Below are 20,802 nucleotides of genomic sequence, written 5' to 3'. Positions count from 1 at the left end.
AATTTAAATCGGCTCTTTACAATATGGTTCTGATTCAAAACTTCTTTGATCTGTTCTAAAACTTGATCTTCAACTCTAGCAGTGTCTTAAAAAGTGGTAAAATAAGACAACAGTTTACGAACATAATTTATTTAAGAATTGTTCAGTGCTTGCGACGGGTTAAAAATGGCGTAACAATACATAATCATGTAATCATCAAAACCTGAACACGTCACAGATTTGACTCCTATGTACATAATCTCTCTGACATGCTCAGCATAATAAAATATACATTATATACAAATTATCAACAATTAATAATTTAATTAAAAATGGCAACAGTGTATAAATTTACAGCTTCATCAGTCTCACTAAAGCATAAAGTTTTCCATCACAGATAAAACCATTATTTGTCACCAAGCGTCAGCAAACATTATTTTTTCTCTTCACCTGCCGAATCTAAATGTTTATTATTTTAATGGAGCTTCTTGGAAGCCATTCAACGCAATGAAGGGAATGCAAATGACTTACGTTACGGCTATCTTAATACTTAAATGTACGTAAAAAAGTAAAAATACTCATTCAGACCCACCCACACTCTAAGTCTATTTTGAAGTCAAGTCATCTGCACTCCCTTCACTCGCACTCTCATTATCATGCACACCTTGGGCTAGAGCCTGCTTTTTCACTTTCCATTCTACTATCACAAAACTGGCAGTGCCAAGAATAGCGAAAACCAGAAGAATCGCCAGCTGTCCATAGAGGATGAGCGCCGTGGAGTAACCAAAGCAGATGGCGGCAGCTACCGACTGAAAAAACCCGTATAGTTCTTGGGGTTACAACCATCCAGTACGTACCTGTGTAAATTTGAAGATAGCAAAAGCCGACGAGCTGTTCTCCGAGTACACTCCAGCGAGAATCGAGTAGATTTGGGTGTTGAAGCACGAGTCTCCCAATCCTAGAAGAAACGAGCAGAAGATAGCCAATTCCTTGCTACTGGTGATGATTGCTGTATCCATGGTGTCTTTGAACGGCGAGTTGTTCGGAAGATTCAAGAAGATGAGGAAGAAGCTGACCACGTGGACTAAGAATCCACCAATGACGATAGGGTCCCGGCCCCATTTGATAGTTTTAGCACCCAAGATACCAAAAGCTGCTCCCCCCAACACCTCCCCCACGCCAATGAAGATACCAGAAAGACCAACCAGTTCTTTGGAGTTATCGAACTGTTTAGTGAAGCCGATACTAGGGCTGTAGACGCCGCTGAAGAAGCCCAATTCCAGACCTGTTTGAGAAAAACATACAGTACTTGAGTAACATGTTTTGATCGTTACGCATTTTGATATCTGTGAAAGTGTGGTCATGACCAAAGTCTGTGTTATTATTTATAGAACAAGTGGAGGTGGTTTAATAAACTTTTATCTGAGATTTTCGATCTGATGGATGCAGACATTATCAAAAATTGTTTTTCGTTACGAAATGACGTAGTCGTCACACCTTTTTTTAGCTCCATTGTTCTAAATCGTCGTAGTTTTTTGACGAACCTGTGTAGAAGAAAGTTATCGTGAGGAGAAGCATGTCTCTGGTGAAGAACAGCTTAACGGCGCCACGAAGCGCCTCGATGGGTCCTTGTTGTCTTTCCGCCGGCATATCAGTCTCCGTGTTTTTCTTGGGTCTGGGTAGGAGAATCATGACGACGAGTCCGGCGATGGCAATTCCTGACAAAACCCAGATGACCAGGTTCCTGGTTGACTCTTCGATACGCTCTTTCCCTTGGAATTGGAAGTAGACGAACAGATTTCCGATAAACAGACTGTAATTGCGATTAACCTTGTCGAGGAGACTCTAGTTGAATAGCAATTGCTACCGACCTGAATTGCAACATTGCCCAAAAAATTCCAGAGTTCCTTGAAACGGTGGCTTGTGTGGAATTTAGAGTGAGGTAGTTGCCTTGTCCTGTCCATATTACGGCGGCTCCGCAGCCTATAATTACACTGGCTAAGTAGAGGAGCCAGGTTCTAGGGATCAGGAAGCTCATAATGAAGAGTCTGAAAATGGAAATAGATTACACGTTTATTTGAAACTGGGTTGTTATTCTGTGATTCTTAGAAAATCCACTTTAGTTTTTTTAATTGAGGAATGCGAAAGTTATTACTTACAAATATGTAACGCCTCCAATTAGCATAGCGAAATTGGGTCCTATTACGGATATCACAGATGGTGCTGCCCAATTCAATATTGACATAACAGCGTAAATTATAGAAAGACTAACGTAACCATCGCCTTCGAAGTCAGGATCATCTTGCTGAATACTGTCTATGATGGTTTTCTAAAAATAGAAAAGAATTCGCTGTTAAAAAGTAACTCGAAAAAAATCAAAAATGAAATGTTCTTTGAAATTTTTTGGTGATGACATCAGAACTCTGGCGTCACTGACCTTTTTTTAAATGGAAACCTCAGTTTATAGTGGCATGTCATGTGGAACAACTAGATACAAAAATAACAATAATGATATTAAAAAAATGTTTGTTTTGTTTTAAAATAAAAACTACTGAAAGACTAAGGTTTCCATTCAAAATAAATATCGATGACGTTAAACTGGTGTCATCGACCAAAATAGATATATCTCTACTCTATCTCTAATTTATTTTAAATTTTAGGAGTAGTAGGATAGTATCCAGATATAAATAAATAAAGTAATTTTTAGTACAAAAAAATTGGTCGAAAGTTATTTCGACAGAACTTCCCTTGCTTCTGAGGTACAGTCCAACAAATATTGCCTCTGTCAAAAATTATAAAATTTGAATTTGCTGAATTTTACCTTTTCGTGATAACTTCTATAGAGTAAGAACAATATAGAAGGTATTAGTCACAGAATAATAAAAAAAAGAAGGTTTCACCTTCTTAAAAGAAGACAGTTGGGAGCCCCGAGAAGATTTATAATTCTTAAAAAAAGACACTTGGGGCCCCCGAGAAGGTTTCGCCTTTTTTAAAGGACTGTTGGGACCCCCGGAAGGTTTCGCATTATTAAAAAAAGACATTTGGGGCCCCCGAAAAGGTTTCACATTCTTAAAAAAAGACATTTGGCTCCCCCGAGAAGGTTTTACATTAAAAAAAGACATTTGGTGCCCCCGAGAAGGTTTCACATCTTTAAAAAAGATAGTTGGGACTCCCGAGAAGGTTTTACATTAAAAAAAAACACATTTGGGGCCCCCGAGAAGGTTTTACATTTTTTAAAAAGACAATTGGGACGCTCGAGAAGGTTTCACATTCTTAAAAAAAGATATTTGGCGCTGCCGAGAAGGTTTTACATTTGTAAAAAAGACAGTGCTGGGACTCCCGAGAAGGTTTCGCATTAAAAAAAGCATATTTGGGGGCCCCGAGAAGGTTTTACACTTTTGGGCCCCCGAGAAGGTTTTACATTTTCGAAAAAGACAATTGGCACGCTCGACAAGGTTTCACGTTCTTAAAAAATGATATTTGGCCCTCCCGAGAAGGTTTTACATTTTTAAAACAGACAGTGTTGGGACTCCCGAGAAGGTTTTACATTTTTTAAAAAGACAATTGGGAAGCTCGAGAAGGTTTTACATTTTTTAAAAAAACAATTGGGACTCCCGAGAAGGTTTCACATTCTTAACAAAAGACATTCGGCTCCCCCGAGAAGGTTTTACATTGTAAAAAAGACAGTTGGAACTCCCGAGAAAGTTTCACATTAAAAAAAAGACATTTGGGGCCCCCGAGAAAGTTTCACATCTTTAAAAAAGATTGTTGGGACTCCCGAGAAGGTTTTACATTAAAAAAAACACATTTGGCGCCCCTGAGAAGGTTTTACACTTTTGGGCCCCCGAGAAGGTTTTACATTTTTTAAAAAGACAATTGGGATGCTCGAGAAAGTTTCACATTCTTAAAAAAAGATATTTGGCGCTCCCGAGAAGGTTTTACATTTTTATAAAAGACAGTGCTGGGAGTCCCGAGAAGGTTTCACATTAAAGAAAAACACATTTGGGGCTCCCGAGAAGGTTTCACATCTTTAAAAAAGATAGTTGAGACTCCCGAGAAGGTTTCACATTAAAAAAAACACATTTGGGGCCCCCGAGAAGGTTTTACATTAAAAAAAAACACATTTGGGGTCCCCGAGAAAGTTTTACACTTTTGGGTCCCCGAGAAGGTTTTACATTTTCTAAAAAGACAATTGGGACGATCGAGAAGGTTTCACATTCTTAAAAAAAGATATTTGGCGCTCTCGAGAAGGTTTTACATTTTTAAATAAGACAGTGTAGGAACTCCAGAGAAGGTTTTACATTTTTGGGTCCCCAGGAAGGTTTTACATTTTTTAAAAAGACAATTGGGACGTTCGAGAAGGTTTAACATTCTTAAAAAAAGACATTTGGCGCCCCCGAGAAGATTTTACATTTTGAAAAAAGGCAGTTGGGGCTCCCGAGAAGGTTTCACATTAAAAAAAAAACACATTTGGGGCCCCCGAGAAGGTTTTATATTTGGTGCTTCCAAGAAGGTTTAAATTTTTTAAAAAGACAAGTGGGACCCTCGATAAGGTTTCATATTCTTAAAAAAATACATTTAGGGGCCCCGAGAAGGTTTTACATTTTTAAAAACGACATTTGAGCCCTCGAGAAGGTTTCATATTAAAAAAAAAAAACTTTTGCGGCCCCCGAGAAGGTTTAATATTCTTAAAGAAATACATTTAGAGCCCCCGAGAAGGTTTTACATTTTTAAAAAAGACTAAGAGGGGCGCATTCTCACCTTTTCGAAAAAGTGGGGTAATTTCATCAATAAAAAATTTGTTATGACGTCATAAACATAGATAATATACAATGCGAGAGGAAAAAGAAAAAACGAAACGCCAAGTTTGGAATCGAACACGCGACGTCTTGTCTACATTCCTGACTGGTAACCACTAGACCACGACCGGAATGCCTTATGCTAATGGTCAACTGTTATTATACCTGCTTTATGTTTTTGCAAAAATTTGGAAGGTTAGGGAAAAACTCAAAGAGGTATAAATCAAATAAACATAGAATTCTGACGCTTAGGAAGGCAAAATTAAAATAACAAGAAAGTGATGCCACAAGCTTGTGAAAAACATTATACTGCGTGATTTTGAAAAGAATCGAAATATTTTAATCAAAAATCTTCAGGACCTAGAAGATACATGTCATTAACCTTATTTATAAAAATAAATTATTAGAATCTATTGGAAATTGTCTACGTCACTGACAAAGTTAAATTCGTCCATAACAAAATGACAAAGTATCAACAATAAGTTAAATTTGCTTTAGTTATTTTTTTATTTTGAAAAATTTGAGAAATGACATTACAATTATAACTTATTTTAGCACTTTCTCTTGTTTTTATTAACCGAGCTTATGCTAAAGAAGTATTATAATATGGTTTTTCGGCATGTCAGGAGCCCTAGATTATGAGAAAATAGGTCTCCCGATTTCATTTGTCTATCGTCTGTCTGTCAGCTGTCTGTCGTCTGTGTCGATTTTTATTAAACAGATAATCTCCGAAACTACTGGACCGATTATTGTAAAATTTTATATGTATGTTTGAAATATCGTGTAGACGGTAAAACTCTGATCAAAATTTGTCTAATTATCCCCCACAACAATTTGATTACACCACCTCAAAATTTTGCCTCGTAGACGTCATTTAATTTTTATAAAACAACATTGTATTGTATAATTTTTTAACTATATACTAAAACAATCCTAATGCAAAAAGAACGCAACTTCGATCTCGTCGCGGGTTCGATCCTCCTTTATGGGTTACTTTATTTTTTCTTACAGAAACTCAAAACGGATTCATAAACCACAAGTGCATGGGTATATTATTTTATAAAATTTAAATAAAATTTGCTGCTGTACAATTTGGAGATGACATGGTCACATTGTTGATGGGGATAATTATACAAATTTGATCTGTGTAATAAAAATCTACACAGACAGTAGACAGATAGATGGAAATGGGAGACCTCTGTTTACGTACTCTAGGGGTTATGAAAAGTCGAGATAATAATATTTTACAAATTTTGACAAAAATTGAACCCCAAGCAATTGATTATTATTGACCCTCATCAAAAATAATTTTTGACGTGAGAAAACACCCAAAATTTTTTCTGTTAAAAAGTTTAACTTTGAAAGGGCAATTTCTGTAACTCTTTATACCTTTACAACGAGTTCTAACCCTATTTAGTGGCCAACAACCATCACTAGATATATACAGTACAATTCTTTTAATTTTGGCAAGGTGTTGTAAAACTATTGCAATTACGACATGTGGTATGTTTCGTATTTACGCACTTCTTACCATTCTAGGGATGGAAGCGATACCTGCGTAAATACAGTGTGTTGGACGAAGACAGAGACAGAAACATACCATTTTACAACACCTTGTCAAAATTAAAAGAATTCTAATATACATCGTATATGCTGTTCCATATTTAACCAAAAAAAAAAAAAAAAAACAATCTTACTTTTGTTGTTTTGCAAGTTCAAGAAAACTAAGAAAAAAAGTAAAAATATCCTGAAAATATTGTAATTGTGTAATGTTTGTTTTCAATTCGATGATTTAACAATTAAGTAAGATTGCAGACCACAATAAGGTTGATAGTTTTTGTGCCGTAGTTTTCTCCTGATTGTCATGTAATAGTTCTGTGGCAAAAAGTCAAAAGGGGATAACTCGATTTTTGGCCAAAATGAGTTATTTATACCAATCGACAGCATTTTTAAAGCTCAGTAAACTGACAAAAGGGTATAACTCAGTTATTAAAACTAACAAAGTTTTTTTCTGCAAAAGGGAATATCTCAATAATTTATTTTAGACATAACGTTATAAGTAAAGATATTACAATTTTTGCTGACTAACACAACCGACAAAATGGTATATGTTCAGTTAAAAAAAATATTTATTTATATTGGGGTGGCAAAAGGAAATGTCTTCATATATACCGTCGTCTTTTGTAGGCTTCGATCCGACAAAAGGGACTATCTCGTGTTAAACCCTTATGTAAGTTTGACATTTACGTTTACTGAACTATAATAAGTTCAGATATGTCCTTTTGTCGGTTTTTATTTCTAGTTTTTCTTATTATTCGTAATTTTCCGGCACCTTCGAATAGTGCCGACAAAAAATGTTTATAAACAGAAGCACCCCATTCCGCTGCGGCATTCTTTTATGCGGTTTTGTCGGCGTCAATTCCTTAATTATAAAAACTGCAAAATGTTTACTAGCTATTTTGTTAGCGATCGGACGAAATTACTTATGCAGAAGTGTAATTTAGACGGTGGTAGGTAACGATAATTTTATTAGTGAAATTTTTGTAACCTAGATTTTAATAGGAGCAGTACCGCATAATAAACCTGAAAATAACAATAATTCTTGTCAGAAGAAACAAGAGTGGTCAACGAAGTTAGCTGGGTATAAAAACGATTTTTGGCCTGAATTTTTTCAACTTCTGGTCACAAATGAAACAGGCACTTCCTAGAATTATGTGCACGACTACAATCTCGCCACATTTGATAGTGAAAAAGAATTTGTTCATTTACAATGTGCTGATTATAACAATATTTCTAATACTACCACAATAACTGATAGTCAACTGAAACAATGCGACGATACCGATGGATTAATTACAATAGAATCAGAATTTGAAAAAGAAGAAAACAAGGCTTTAATGCAATTTATTGAAGATTCGGATGATAGTATCAAAGATCCTGATTATAAAGTGTCTGAAGAATCAGATGAAGAACTGGACAATAGAAATAAAGAAAATGAGGGAGAAATTCATAATAATGAAGGTGTTGCGAACAATATTAATCAAAATGACCAAGTAGAAGCCAGCAATAGTAGATCATGTAATGCACGGTCTAGGACAATTCGGCGCGGCCGACTTGGCGCGGCTAACTTGGCACGGCCGACTTGGCGCGAGACATTTTGGCGCAAAGCCAACTTGGCGCAGGGACACTTTGGCGCAAGCCATCTTGGCGCGGGCCATCTTGGCGCGAATGAACTTGCACCAAGAAAAATAGATATAATTATACAAAAATTGCACCCGTTGTTAGCATAACCTAATTTTTATAGTCTCCAACGCGTGGAGGGGTAATGCCCACTTTTTAATGGACACACGGGCGCTTCGCGCCCGGCACCCCATTATAAACATACTCCTAAACGTGTAACTTCTTGCTCCGTGGATCATTTAGTTATTGGAATTTGTGCGAATGAAATTCCGTGTGTATTTGGTTGCCTACACTTGGCGTAAATAACAGGGTGCCAACCACAGTACGAAAAATAAATATTTTTTATATTATATACCGACGTACTCGCGCCAAGATGGCTCGCGCCAAGATGGCTTGCGCCAAAGTGTCCCTGCGCCAAGTTGGCCTTGCGCCAAAATGGCTCGCGCCAAGACGGCCGCGCCAAGTTGGCCGCGCCAAGTCGGCCGCGCCAAATAGTCCCATTCCGTGTAATGCAGCGTCCAGTGTGAGAAGAAAAGAGAGGTGTAGGACCATGAAACTAAAGCAAGAAAGAAAAATTTGCAAGAATTCTGGAAAATCGTATCTAACATCTAAACAGAAACTCATTAAAGAACGAGAAATGAAACCACTAAAATCGAATTGTCGTAGAAAATGTCGAGAAAAACTAGATGATAATACTAGACTCAGTTTGTTTCACGACTATTGGAATATGGGGCATTATGATAGAAGAGTAGCTTACATTGCAAGCTTAATACAGCTACAAGAAAAAAAAGTCGTCACTCTAAAGTTAGCTAATAAAACCAAAAATAGAGAAAAAACATGTCTATACTTTTTAGAGATAAAAAATGAGAGAGTTCAAATCTGTAAAGAGTGTTTTTGTGCCACTTTTAACGAAACAAATAAATTCATTTCCACTGTAATTAAAAAAAAAGTTCTTTCAAAAAGTGGTATAATACAAAGTGATCAAAGAGGAAAACATGCGCCTAGCCACAAAATATCCGAGGAAAGATTACAGCTTGTAACTACTCATATAAATAAATTTCCAGCATACGAGAGCCACTACTCTAGAAGACATTCTGAAAAAAAATATTTGGCGTCTGATCTCACCAAAGCCAAAATGTACAACTTACATAGTGATGAGATGAAACAAATAGGCCAGAAGCCGGTGTCAATAACAGTGTACTTTGACGCAATTAACATGTTAAATTTGAAATTCAAGAAACCAAGCAACGATACCTGCAAAACATGTGACATGTTACAAATGAAGATTCAGTCGTGTTCAAATGAACAAGAGAAAAGGAGCCTTAAAGAAAACTTAGAAAGTCACCATATGGAGGCTGATGTTGCTTATAATGTAAAAAAAGAAGACAAAATATTGGCTCAAGATTCATTGGAACTAAAGGTATTAGTTTTTGATTTGCAACAAATTTTGCCAACACCGTACTTAACGACTGGTACTGTCTTTTACAAGCGGCAACTACACACTTACAATTTAACAGTTCATGACTGTACTAGTGGAAGATCGACGCATTTTATGTGGCATGAGGCTATTGCTGGTCGAGGTGCTAACGAAATAGCCTCATGTCTTTTTAAATATATTAAAAGTTTAGAAAATGTTGCTCATATTATTTGCTACAGCGATAAAGGTGGCGGACAAAATAAAAACTCTTATGTGACTGCTATGTTTAGCTATTTGATGTCAATTAATAATGATTTAAAAGTTCTGGATCATAAATTTTTAGTCCCTGGACACACACATATGGAGTGTGACTCTGATCATGCTACAATAGAAAAAGCAAAAAAAAGGAGTCCTTTTCACATCCATATACCAAGAGATTGGTATAATTTGGTGCGATTTGCTGGAAGTAAGCAGGATAAAAATGGAATACCACGATTTACTGTTGTAGAAATGCAAAAGGAAGACTTCTTCGATTTCTCACTACTTCTAAAGGGTCCACTAGTCAATAGAAAGCAGACAGAATCGAAAGAAAAACTTTCTTGGAGAGACATAAAATGGTTTAGGTACGAAAAAGATATTGGAATAGTGAAATTTAAAACTACTCTAGAAGATAAACAAAATTTAGAAGTACTGAACTTAAGAAGAAAATCTACAAAACCTATTAATAGCAAAGATATTTTGCTTAAAAATTTATATAATGGGGAGAGACCAATAGATAAAAAAAAGAAAGAAAATTTACTGGAGCTATTGGAACTTATTGACGAAAGTGCAAAACCTTTTTACAAAAATTTGAAGGTCTCAGAAGAACATAACAGAGACGTAGATCCAGATATTGACGCTTATTTTAGCGATGAAGAATTTTAATTTAAATTATTTTAACTTTAAATTCTTGTTTTCTACTACTTTCATTATTAATAATATTGTTGTTTGTTTATTTGTTTAATTTATTACGTTACAATTTTTTTTGTTATTTTTTAGGAGTATTAAAAAAATCTGTTTACTTACCCAAAAATATTTTGAAAATAAAATGAATATTGTACTAAAAATTTTACCATGCATTCTTTTTCCATTTCACTTAAATATAGGCTATTCTTTTTTGATCCATTTTTTAGTGTAAATTTGATTTTGTTAAGCATACTGTTATGGGTTGTCAACTCAGATTTACACTTCAAAATGGATTTAAAAAACAGATTGTACATGATATTGTTATTAGTAATAATTTTATTATTAACGTATTAAGAGGGGTGACATATTAAACAAAATTATTATTTTAATAAAAAAAAACGCTGCACTGTTTATTAATTAATGCATATGTCGAGTTATGAAGTTTATACAATAATAATGAGACGAACTTCTATTTAACAAAAAGGAATAAATAAACTTATTACTTATTTGTCATTACATTATGTGGGATCATCTAGAGATATACCCTTTTGTCAGTATCATATCCGGTTAATGTTTAGTTATAAGTAATTATTTTAACAAAAAACTAATACTAATTCAATAACTTCTGTAAGACAGTAAAATTATTCTATGTAATATACAAAAATGAAAAAATTGAGTTCTAATAACTATTTAAAATTATAATACTCGAAAATTTCAAAGGCGTTAGTTTTTAAGCTCTCCTGTAAAATGCAGTTTTCAGAGTTATCCCCTTTTGACTTTTTGCCACAGAGTTATTTACGTCACAAGTGAGATAGTGGCTTTATTATTTATTATACAAGTGACCAGTCTGTTCACAACGGATATAATTATAGTGTATTAGTCATCTTCTGTCACGTAAAATTTTATCTACATTCCACAATTTATTAAAAAACGCTTAAAATGTTGGTGTATAAGTTAGAGGCCGGTAATTAACTCATTACCTAACTTAGATGAGTAGATAATATATTTTTACATAATATCCTTGGTATAACTTCGATGTATTATAATAATTTATAACAATACAAAACAATTAAAGAATTATATACAGTTATTTTATTGTTTCTTTCTCTTTACATCTTGTAATGCTGTATTTCTAAGTCCGTTTATCTGTTTATTTATTGTCGTTCTTTGTTAAAATATAGTTTATTTATCTGTTGCTTCGTGATTAACGACGACTGTTGTAAATATCGTTATCGCCAGCGTAGCATCCGACACAGCACTTGATTACACGACGAACCAGATGAAAACTAAAAATTGAAGTATTTTATACCTTCACACCTTTACCATTGGTCACCATTTTGTTCCTTAAAAAATAAAATTCTGTACAACACCGACACTTACTGGCGTCGACCACTAGTGAAAGGCCAATTTATTATTATTTTGTTTTTCATTCCAAACTTTCACCATCTTAATAAACTGAAACCCCAAAGCTATTAAGTCCAACACCAGAGAAGACCTTAACCGTCGATTTTGACGCTCATTTTGACTATTTTTATCTCGGCGCCTCATTATTTGCCAAAATCCAATCACATGAAAACGCAATTAGGCGATTCCAGATATTTCGACAAAACTGAGTTTCGTATTCGGGGATTACGGACAGAATTAATACACCGATAAGAATATTTACACGTTAACGCATAATGGCAAAACAAAATAATTCTCATTAAGCCGCTGACAATCGCACTCGAAAATTAATCACGATTACGCTAAATGAATTTTTGTTTCGCAATTCGAACGGGTCTATTGTTGCTTTTATCTGTGTCCTTTGATTGACGAGAGGGCGATAGGTGACGTAGAGGCACACCTTTGAGGGAGGCAAACAAAATGGCGAAGTGGCGCCTAAAGCCTTTTTTCGTCTCAAGGAGAAACACCTGTTTGACATTTAAACTATTTTTATGAAAAACAAATAGCGGTATTTGCAAAAATTACCATTTTTAAGTTAAATCAAGTTCGAGTGATGCTTTAAATCGTAATGCATTGCCATAAGTGTGTCAACACTTTCTTTCCATTTCAATTGAAATTTTATAACCCGCGAAATGTCAATGTAATCACTTGCACTTTTTACGAGTTTGGTGAATAAAAATTTCTTTCCAGCTGCGAATCCTACGCTTCTAATTTAAATAATCCATGTTCCAGTGGAATAATGAAAAATGCAGCACTAAAGGTTATCCAGATTTTAGCATTGCGAACTGTGTCAATGACTTTTTGAGATGCCCCAGATGTATAACCTGATTTTCGTAGTGTCTAATGTAAAACGGAATTTTTGTTGTTGTAAACTTTGGTCAAGGCGCCGGTTTAATGTCAAAGTGGAAAAAATTTCGGAATGTTATCAGAATATATCATGTTATTATTTACTCTCAACGTGGGTTAGTTTTATTGTGCGCGAGATAACACATCAAATGTTATTTTAAAAAAATGTGGTGTCTCAATATTGAGAACATTTGGGCGATTTTTATCTCCCGTTTGCGTTTATCTAGATCTGAAAAATAAGCTGAAGCGGATAACATCTGTCAAAGTGTCAGGATGCGTCAGCTTTAAATAAATTCAATAACTAATTGCCATTTGGAATTTATTGTACTTTAAAATGTAATAAAATAATGACGATCAACCTTGGATCTTGACACAGTTCGATAGGATAATCGCAATCAGCTTTATTAAAAAATTGGGCTTTAATGGATGTGAGTGCAATGTCAATGGACCAACAAGTTTTCTAGAGAAGTTGTCTTTGATAAAGGCTTTATCAGTGAGCGGTTCAAATGAAGGTCAAGACTAAATTGACACCACTAATACAACAGTTATAATAATAAAGATTTTGCAAAATCTAAAAAACCCCTTTTCAAAAATTTTGACTAAATTTTTACTTGTGTTTCAAAACGTAAAAATCTCAATGCGGTAGAAATATTTTAATTATGTTAGCATTTTCCTCAAATTTGCATCCAATTGTTTACACAAATAATTATCACGTTTTTTCCATTCAACTCAGCTTAATTCACGTCTTAGTTATAAACGCAGAACAAGCTTAAGCTCTGCCTTATAAATACGTGCAACACCTTAAATAAAACAACTTAGTGCTTTATGACACCTTCCAATAAACAAAATTATTGAGTACGTCACATACAAATAACTCACTTAACAAAAATAATTGCTTATAATAATAATAAAAAACTTCAATAACTTTTACAATTATTAATGTCACCTTCGACTTAATCTGATTGTAATCTTATCTCCTTAATTGGAAGTTCAATCTTAAAATTATTTTGGGGAAATTATTTCACAGAAAATTATTAAAGTCTTAGTTATTTTTCCAGATTAGATGAACCGATTGTAAAAAAAACAAAATACTTCCACCGATTAGACAAATATTGACTCAACACAAACAATTAAGACAAAGTGGAACAGAAGAGAAATCATTCACCATTATGGTGCGTGCGTCAAAATTCTCCACACCTAATTAAAAGCTTTATTATACGATCTTAACATATCTAAATTACTTAATTCATCAAAGTATAATATATTAATTACGTCTTCTTTCACAATTTCTTATCTCATATCGCCAAACAAGTCAAAAATCTAATTTTATTGTCTCGATGTTGATCTCGTCATTACTATTTTTACTATTTTTGGTTGTGTGACGACTCGATTGATTATAATCTTTACGCCGTTTGAGGTTCACAAACAATAAAACAATATGGACGGACTCTGTGTAATCGGTCGCAATAATTTTCATTACAAATAGAATGTTTTGCTGTGAGTGATAACACTCCGTAATAAGGATAAATAAATATTTTATAAAAAACTGATAATCAATGGAAGAAAAATACCACCCGAGCTGACACCAATTGATTTAGGTTCGATCCAAAGTATAGTGTAATGTAAATATAGTTGTTTAGCAATAATTCCAATTATTTTGTGTAAATAATAGAAAACAAGAACTGCGTCACCAGGTATCTTATAAAAATGTGAAATATTGGGTGGTTCTCCCGACCTAATAACTTCTCCGAAGAATCGATTATGTAGATTACCTATATGTATTTATTTATATTTAGTAGTGGCGCCAGAAATTACTTTCAGATAATAGGACATATATGGATTAGAATTCCGAGAAGGTCACACTTGTTACGAGTGAATCTTTTAATGAATGTTTTCCGCACTTCATTAATGAGATAAATGTCACATCAAGTAAAATCCTTGATAAAAGTGGAGTATGTAAACTCTACAAAAGCTGTTTTAGAATTGCTGGAAATTTTTCTGTTCGTGCTTGTACTTTTTTCAACTTAAGGTGATAACAAATCACACCATCTTTTGCTCACATGATTTGTAAGAGTATTTTACACTCTTCGAAAACCCTTACTTACATTATCAATATTGGCTGCGGTTTCTATAAGTGGTCGTAGTGGAAGAACTATGAAGATGAATACAACTTGGCAGACTATTTTTTCTGCGTTCTTATCTGAGTTTTAATTTTTCATCATGCTATAAACATTTTTTTTTAATAAAAAGTATGTCGAAATACGTGTTTAACATAAATATAATGGTTCTGATATAACTATTTGGCAATAGATATGATTTCATATTAATTTGAACGAACAGATGACTATTTTTTTAACTAGAATGAATACAAGTCAGCCACATTTCTTTTAATTTATACAGTCGGATATCATTTTAAACTCAAATGCAAATTTCCTTTCAAACTTCACACGTTAGATATTTTCGACGATAAAGATCTTTTATCTTGACAAAACAGAGTAAACAACATCTCATTTGATGTTACAGATTATTAAGGTTGGATGAGTACTCAATAATATCGATAAAACCACTATTAGCATCGCTAGACCCCAGAAGTCCCTAAATGAACACTACTCAATAAAGCGTAAATCAGCCAAAAACAACCTGATATTAAAATAGCGCGCCTAATACTTGACATTTGGCGCATCTCAACACCCAAGATATTGGCGCGTACTAGAACTTTCACTCAAACACTTCAAGATCGGACGACAAATTTGCACTTAAATTGAAAACCTTACGCAATAGTCGTGCGATAATTTGGGTTACTACTTATTGTCGGTTTAAGCATAATAATGAGAGAGTTTGTATTCCACTAGACCGCTGTTAGAACTACCGGAACAGCGACATTCACCAATTCTCACTTTTATGGCAGGCGTGTGGCATTCCATCAACACAACACTCGACCTTAGTCGCGCATTATCAAGAAATTAAAAAGTTGCGCCAGCCACCAACACGACGAACTTGAAACGTGCCAAGTTCAAGAACTGAGCCCAAAAATTCGCACTTTCTAATGCAAGTAATTTTGCGCAACTTTTTTTTATTGTTAAAATGATGAGTCTGACTTACTTGGATGTTCCCCATCGTCTGGAAGGCCGTAAAGACCAGCATGAAGGCCAAGCCCAGAAGGACGATGTTGATCAGACGCCTGTCGAGAGCCATTTTTGTTCAAATTTGAGTACGAACTGACTTGTGGTCAAGCAAAACCCATTCACTTTCGCTCTGATTGTTTATCTGGTTTGAAAATTCTGATTGCAAATGGTTTTATAATGCGGTTGGTGCTGCCGTCTTGTGGTCGGATCGTAAACGCACGTGCAGATAAAATTGGTCTGTGATTTGGTGCAATTAGGAGTGTTTTGACCGGATTCAGGTAACGGAATCGTGGAGTAAAATACTGGCCGCACTCGTGGGATAATTGTTATTTTTATTGGTGTTGTTGTTTTCGTGCTCTCTTTACTGAACTTGGTATTTCGGTTTCACTTATTTATTTATTTTTTTGGTGTTAGTGTTAATTGGTGAAATATGCGGTCTGACTGAGAGTGATAGGATTAATAAGATCGACATTTCGCTTATGAATTATTTATGAATTTGTACTGGGTCCAGTGGTGGCTCCTGGTGGGTGGGGTTTGAATTAGAGAAAACGGGAATCCCCAAACACAGATCATCTGACGTTAACACATTTAAGACGCAACAACCTTTCTCTCGTCAATAACATTCATAATTATTAGTTGCAAGTAATGCTGGGATGGTTAATGTCTTGTTATTGTAAACCCAGTGTTGATTCTGCTATTTTTAAAAAAATGTTCTATTATTTTATTACACAGGCTGGGCTTTTTGTGTCAGTAGTTTATATGAAGTGATTTATGGATTTGGAGCATGTTTACACCATTAAATCACTTTATATAATTAGTAAAACGTTCCAAGCATTTATAAAATTCTACTTTGTGTGCTGAACATGATAAATGTTTGTTATGTAACTAATTAACTGCCAGTTGAGTAAAGATTTTAAAATAATGCAGGACGTTTCATTTCAACTTATCAGTCATTCTGGGATAAAACTGTCCTGGACAGAAAACAAACTGTACGGAGAAGAATCTACCAAAATATATATATTTACGAAGTAGCTGACTCCAGTATCTATAGTTTAGCCGGAAGTGAAGACAACTTTTGCTATTCTAACTGAATTTGCTGTGTCTGATTTTTTTTTGTGTACATTTCCTGTGTCCTAATTTGTTTCACATACAGGTAGTAGTTTTAATGGTTCAGTGGAAGTCAAAGATCCTCTATTATATAGAAATATAATGTTTTTATTTATCTCCCGACAATAATAGAATTCCAAAAAATATTAGTAGTTATGCACCCATATATACATTCCTCTGATGTTATCAAATAGATTTATTTTTTAACACAATATTATTATGTCAATTCTGCTTCAAAAAGTATCTCAGTATCTCCGTCATGTTCAGAATAAATTCGATAAAAAATCAGACATGAAATTTGACATTTTCTGCTGATGACCGTCTCACTTTTTAAAAGGGGAATGCTGTCCACCTCTGCGAAATGCATCGACTTGGATAAGAGTTAAAAAATTTAATGAAAACAATTATCACAATGATTCTGAGTCCTAAAATAACTTGAACTTCTTCCGACTACGAAATTTTGTATATAGTCAGACCTCAAGCAGTTTAAATGTATGAAGTTAGCAGAAATCGACTAAATTGCACAGTATCACTATTATTGTTCTATTTTGTGGTCATGAATAAAAAAGTTGACACATTATTTAAACGAAATAGATGACTATTTGGAAGATAACAAAACTTGAAAAAGGAACTGCCGAACGTTTTGTGGAGTTATGCAACACACAATATAGCCGAGCTATTTTGGTAGAACAAAAAAATAGTAGCAATTGAGTAGTTTTAGAAAAAAATCTGTGTTATTGATGTCTGTCATTGAAAGAATTAGTGTAAGTGGTAATACGACTGTTACACAAACCACAACCCCTACCATGAAATGATCCGTCATTTGAACAACAGCATAAGACAGCAGTAGAACTAAATAAAAACGCTAAACTCACAATGCGATATGAAAGTCGACCAAATCCACTTTTACTCTAAATTACAGAGAACACGAGCGTGCACAATTTACAAACAAGTGAAATTTTCATGTATACAGTATAACATTGTAACTATTAAATACAAAAAACTTAAATGTCACAGTGACGTAAACTTTATTTGTGTTTAATCAGATTTCATACAGAACAGTGACATCAGTCATATTTTTGATGAATTAATAACAGCCAACACCATAGATGATGACATTAATAGAAATTGATATAATAATGTTGCTGAACTGTCACAGATTACGGATACAACCTACAATACAATTTTAAGCCAGACTGCAGATGTATTTTACAATTTTTTGTTTAAAATATACCATATACAGTGGTGGTAAAAATAAAGTAGGACACTTTTCTTTCCCTAGTGTAACACTGGTGTAACTTTCAAATCTGTATTGACGTTTAAATGTCATTGTTAATGAATACCGCGTGTCCAAAAAATTTAGGGCAAATGATATAGACATCAAAGTCATATTCCTGTTGCGTTTCATTGATGTATGAGAACGACTGTACCTCTTCAATATAGTCCAGTTTACACAACTCAATTAAAAAAAAAAACTACTTTATTTTAGCCACCACTGGACATATTAAAATAATCTTAAAATGTTTTGATCGAAAATTATATTTAACTCTCTATATAATCAGAGCTCTAAAATAAGTTAGCATGATACCTATTTTAGAGCAAACAGTAGAATCTCTTAATAAAACTATTTGCCTCTGTACATTTTTGTCTACATGTTTTAGGGAAATATAAAGGAAGATTAACATTACCGTCGTCGATAAAAACACCACAATCCTGATAAGAGACCGCAGTAATAAATATATTATTTTTGACGGTTTTATTTATTTTCTATATTGTTTTAGGTTTATACTTTCCTAAATACTATTGTTTTTCATCCTTCCAATCGTTGTTTGGCGAATTTCTGGTTTTCACAGCTTCTTCTAGTCTTGTCTTGATCTCTTTCTACAGTAACTACGAAATTGTGACTTTTTTGTCAGGTTGGCAACATATTTAAAATTTTATAATGGCTTACCCGCAATCATTAATAGTCACCCGGTATTTACATGATCAAATTTATAGTTCAAACTTTGTAATTGATCCGGGTTTCAAAAATTCCAAAATAGCATATTGTTACGAAATAGACCTATACGCCGCCTCGGTACGACGACTCATCATCGATGAAGCCTGGAAGCGGAAGTCGCTCCAGAATAAACCTAGAAGCGGTGACGGAGACTGTTCGAGAAGGACCGCGTGGCTGTTTAAATGGGAGCAGTCAGTGAAGTCCAGACAATGGGAGAAGTAATCTAATCAAATCCGTTCTAGTTGAGTCGGATTATTCTGTACATAATCGCCTTGTAATTAATTAGTCGTGTAAATTCGAGTTACTACGAAATAAATTGATGAGTTTTACCCACGCCAATTTTAAATACCCGTTCAACGTTGTGATAACCCAAACATTCCGTTCAAAAAATTGAAAGCCCGCGAAAAATTAAAAAATTTGGAATGCGTTCAGATGCAATTAAGTGGTGGACCCCAAGGTTAGAAAAGTACCGCTAAATAAAACACAAAGTATATGGAGGACACAAAATCATTTATTCCTCCACTGACAAAAAAAAAAAAAGAAAAAACTGCGACTAAGTTGCGCTGTTTGAAGACCTCTTAGTTCTCAGCTACAAAAAAAAACTTGCCTAACTTCGAATTTAATCAAATTAAATATTTGAATATCACAAATTTAATAAAAACAAAGAAAAATCTGAATTAAAGTATCTGGATGCAAATACACAAGCTATTAGGAGCGTGTGGTGGCAAATTTAAAATTATGGTAGTCAACAAGCCAACAAAATTTTATGCACCGAGCCGCATAACGACAGCGGCACTAGGGCGCCTCCTGGTGAACGCTTATGACTCCAAAAGTTGAGGGGTACCCGAGTCGCCATAAGAGTTGGGGCTCCTGGTTGTGGCTGTTCTCCCACCACGATGATTCTATTCTATCGGCAAGCACATACGGCTCAGCACCCCTATTTTACGAAGAAACGTGCCGTTACGGTCGCAAACTCGTGGTTGAAAATCCCGGCTATTGGAATAAATCGTGAGGGTCACGTCATCCCGACCGCTCCCATGACTTCTATTCAAGGTCTGTGTCTTTTGTGCAGTTGGTGCGATAAATCCCGCCAGCTCGACTAGGAACCGCGCCCTCCGCTTCTGCCACGTGTTTCTGTGTTATTTACTTCAATTCCATTTAAATGTTCAGTTTCGATAACTCTGATATTAACCTACAACCGAACAAGTGTTAAAGTTTCAAAAAGAGCAATAAACAACATTTGAATTCGCCATACACTCTCGTAAAATTTCTAAACAGCAAAGAATTTTTATCTGAGAAAGAGCTGGTGTGAAGTAAAACTTCTGTAGACAAAAAAATTACGTGAGGTTAGGAATTCCAGAGCATGAAAATTTACTGAGGCTACAATTGTGAAGTGAAAAATTGCAAAGCTAACAAAATTACATGATTTTAATTTTTGCCACACGTTATTAACGATTCAAACAAAGAATTTACATGATGTTAAATTATGTCACATTTTATCCACGATTCAAACAAAGAATTTACATGATGTGAAATTAGGCCTTGACCCAAGTGACTGGTTACTTAAAACATGAATTTAGCTTTGAGAGTTTATATCGTGGACCGTCCCCAGCGTATCCCAAACAAACACACATGATAAATAAACACAAAATGCATCTCGCGTCGCGAGATTACGTCTAGGTGCTGTGATTTCCCTCGTCATGAGAAATGTCTCGATGATGTGATGATGATAACAGCCTAAGGGAAAAAATTTAATTCCCCGTCCTTCAGTTCACGATATTATGAATTCTACCGCACTTTCCACGGTCCCTTTTCCAGAGTGGGACAACTTTAGCTTGATTTAACTGCCGTAAATGAACTATTAGCAATCTTGTGTGAGGAATTAAGAAGTGTTATAATGTAACACCTAACTATAAGCATCCAGAAACCTTATTTACAACTTGATAAACAAAGGATGAGTCC

The 20,802-nt window shown here is 34.6% G+C and overlaps 1 protein-coding gene across 3 annotated transcripts; it reads right to left on the bottom strand.

Moving 5' to 3' along the window:
- Positions 1 to 113: 113 nt before the first annotated feature.
- On the bottom strand, positions 114 to 15,897 carry LOC135139269 (UNC93-like protein MFSD11). 3 transcript variants are annotated; one of them, XM_064069441.1, is made up of 7 exons: positions 15,712 to 15,897; positions 2,139 to 2,308; positions 1,851 to 2,027; positions 1,524 to 1,792; positions 837 to 1,264; positions 644 to 788; positions 114 to 438 (listed from the first exon to the last, which is right to left on the bottom strand). In XM_064069441.1, exons 1-7 carry the CDS (start codon positions 15,802 to 15,804, stop codon positions 413 to 415), a joined length of 1,308 nt encoding a protein of 435 aa, XP_063925511.1. In that variant the 5' UTR covers positions 15,805 to 15,897; the 3' UTR covers positions 114 to 412. The 3 variants fall into 3 exon arrangements, with proteins under 3 accessions (XP_063925511.1, XP_063925512.1, XP_063925510.1); XM_064069442.1 differs by having other exon boundaries at positions 114 to 429; XM_064069440.1 differs by having other exon boundaries at positions 114 to 788.
- Positions 15,898 to 20,802: the final 4,905 nt, after the last annotated feature.

Source organism: Zophobas morio, unplaced genomic scaffold (genome assembly GCF_036711695.1).
Source record: "Zophobas morio isolate AGI-343-1 ecotype UQ-CSIRO unplaced genomic scaffold, CSIRO_AGI_Zmor_V1 ptg000031l, whole genome shotgun sequence".
NCBI classification, from domain to species: domain Eukaryota; kingdom Metazoa; phylum Arthropoda; class Insecta; order Coleoptera; family Tenebrionidae; genus Zophobas; species Zophobas morio.
The sequence above is the reverse complement of the archived record's forward strand: the minus strand, read 5'-3'. Positions and strand labels throughout refer to the sequence as shown.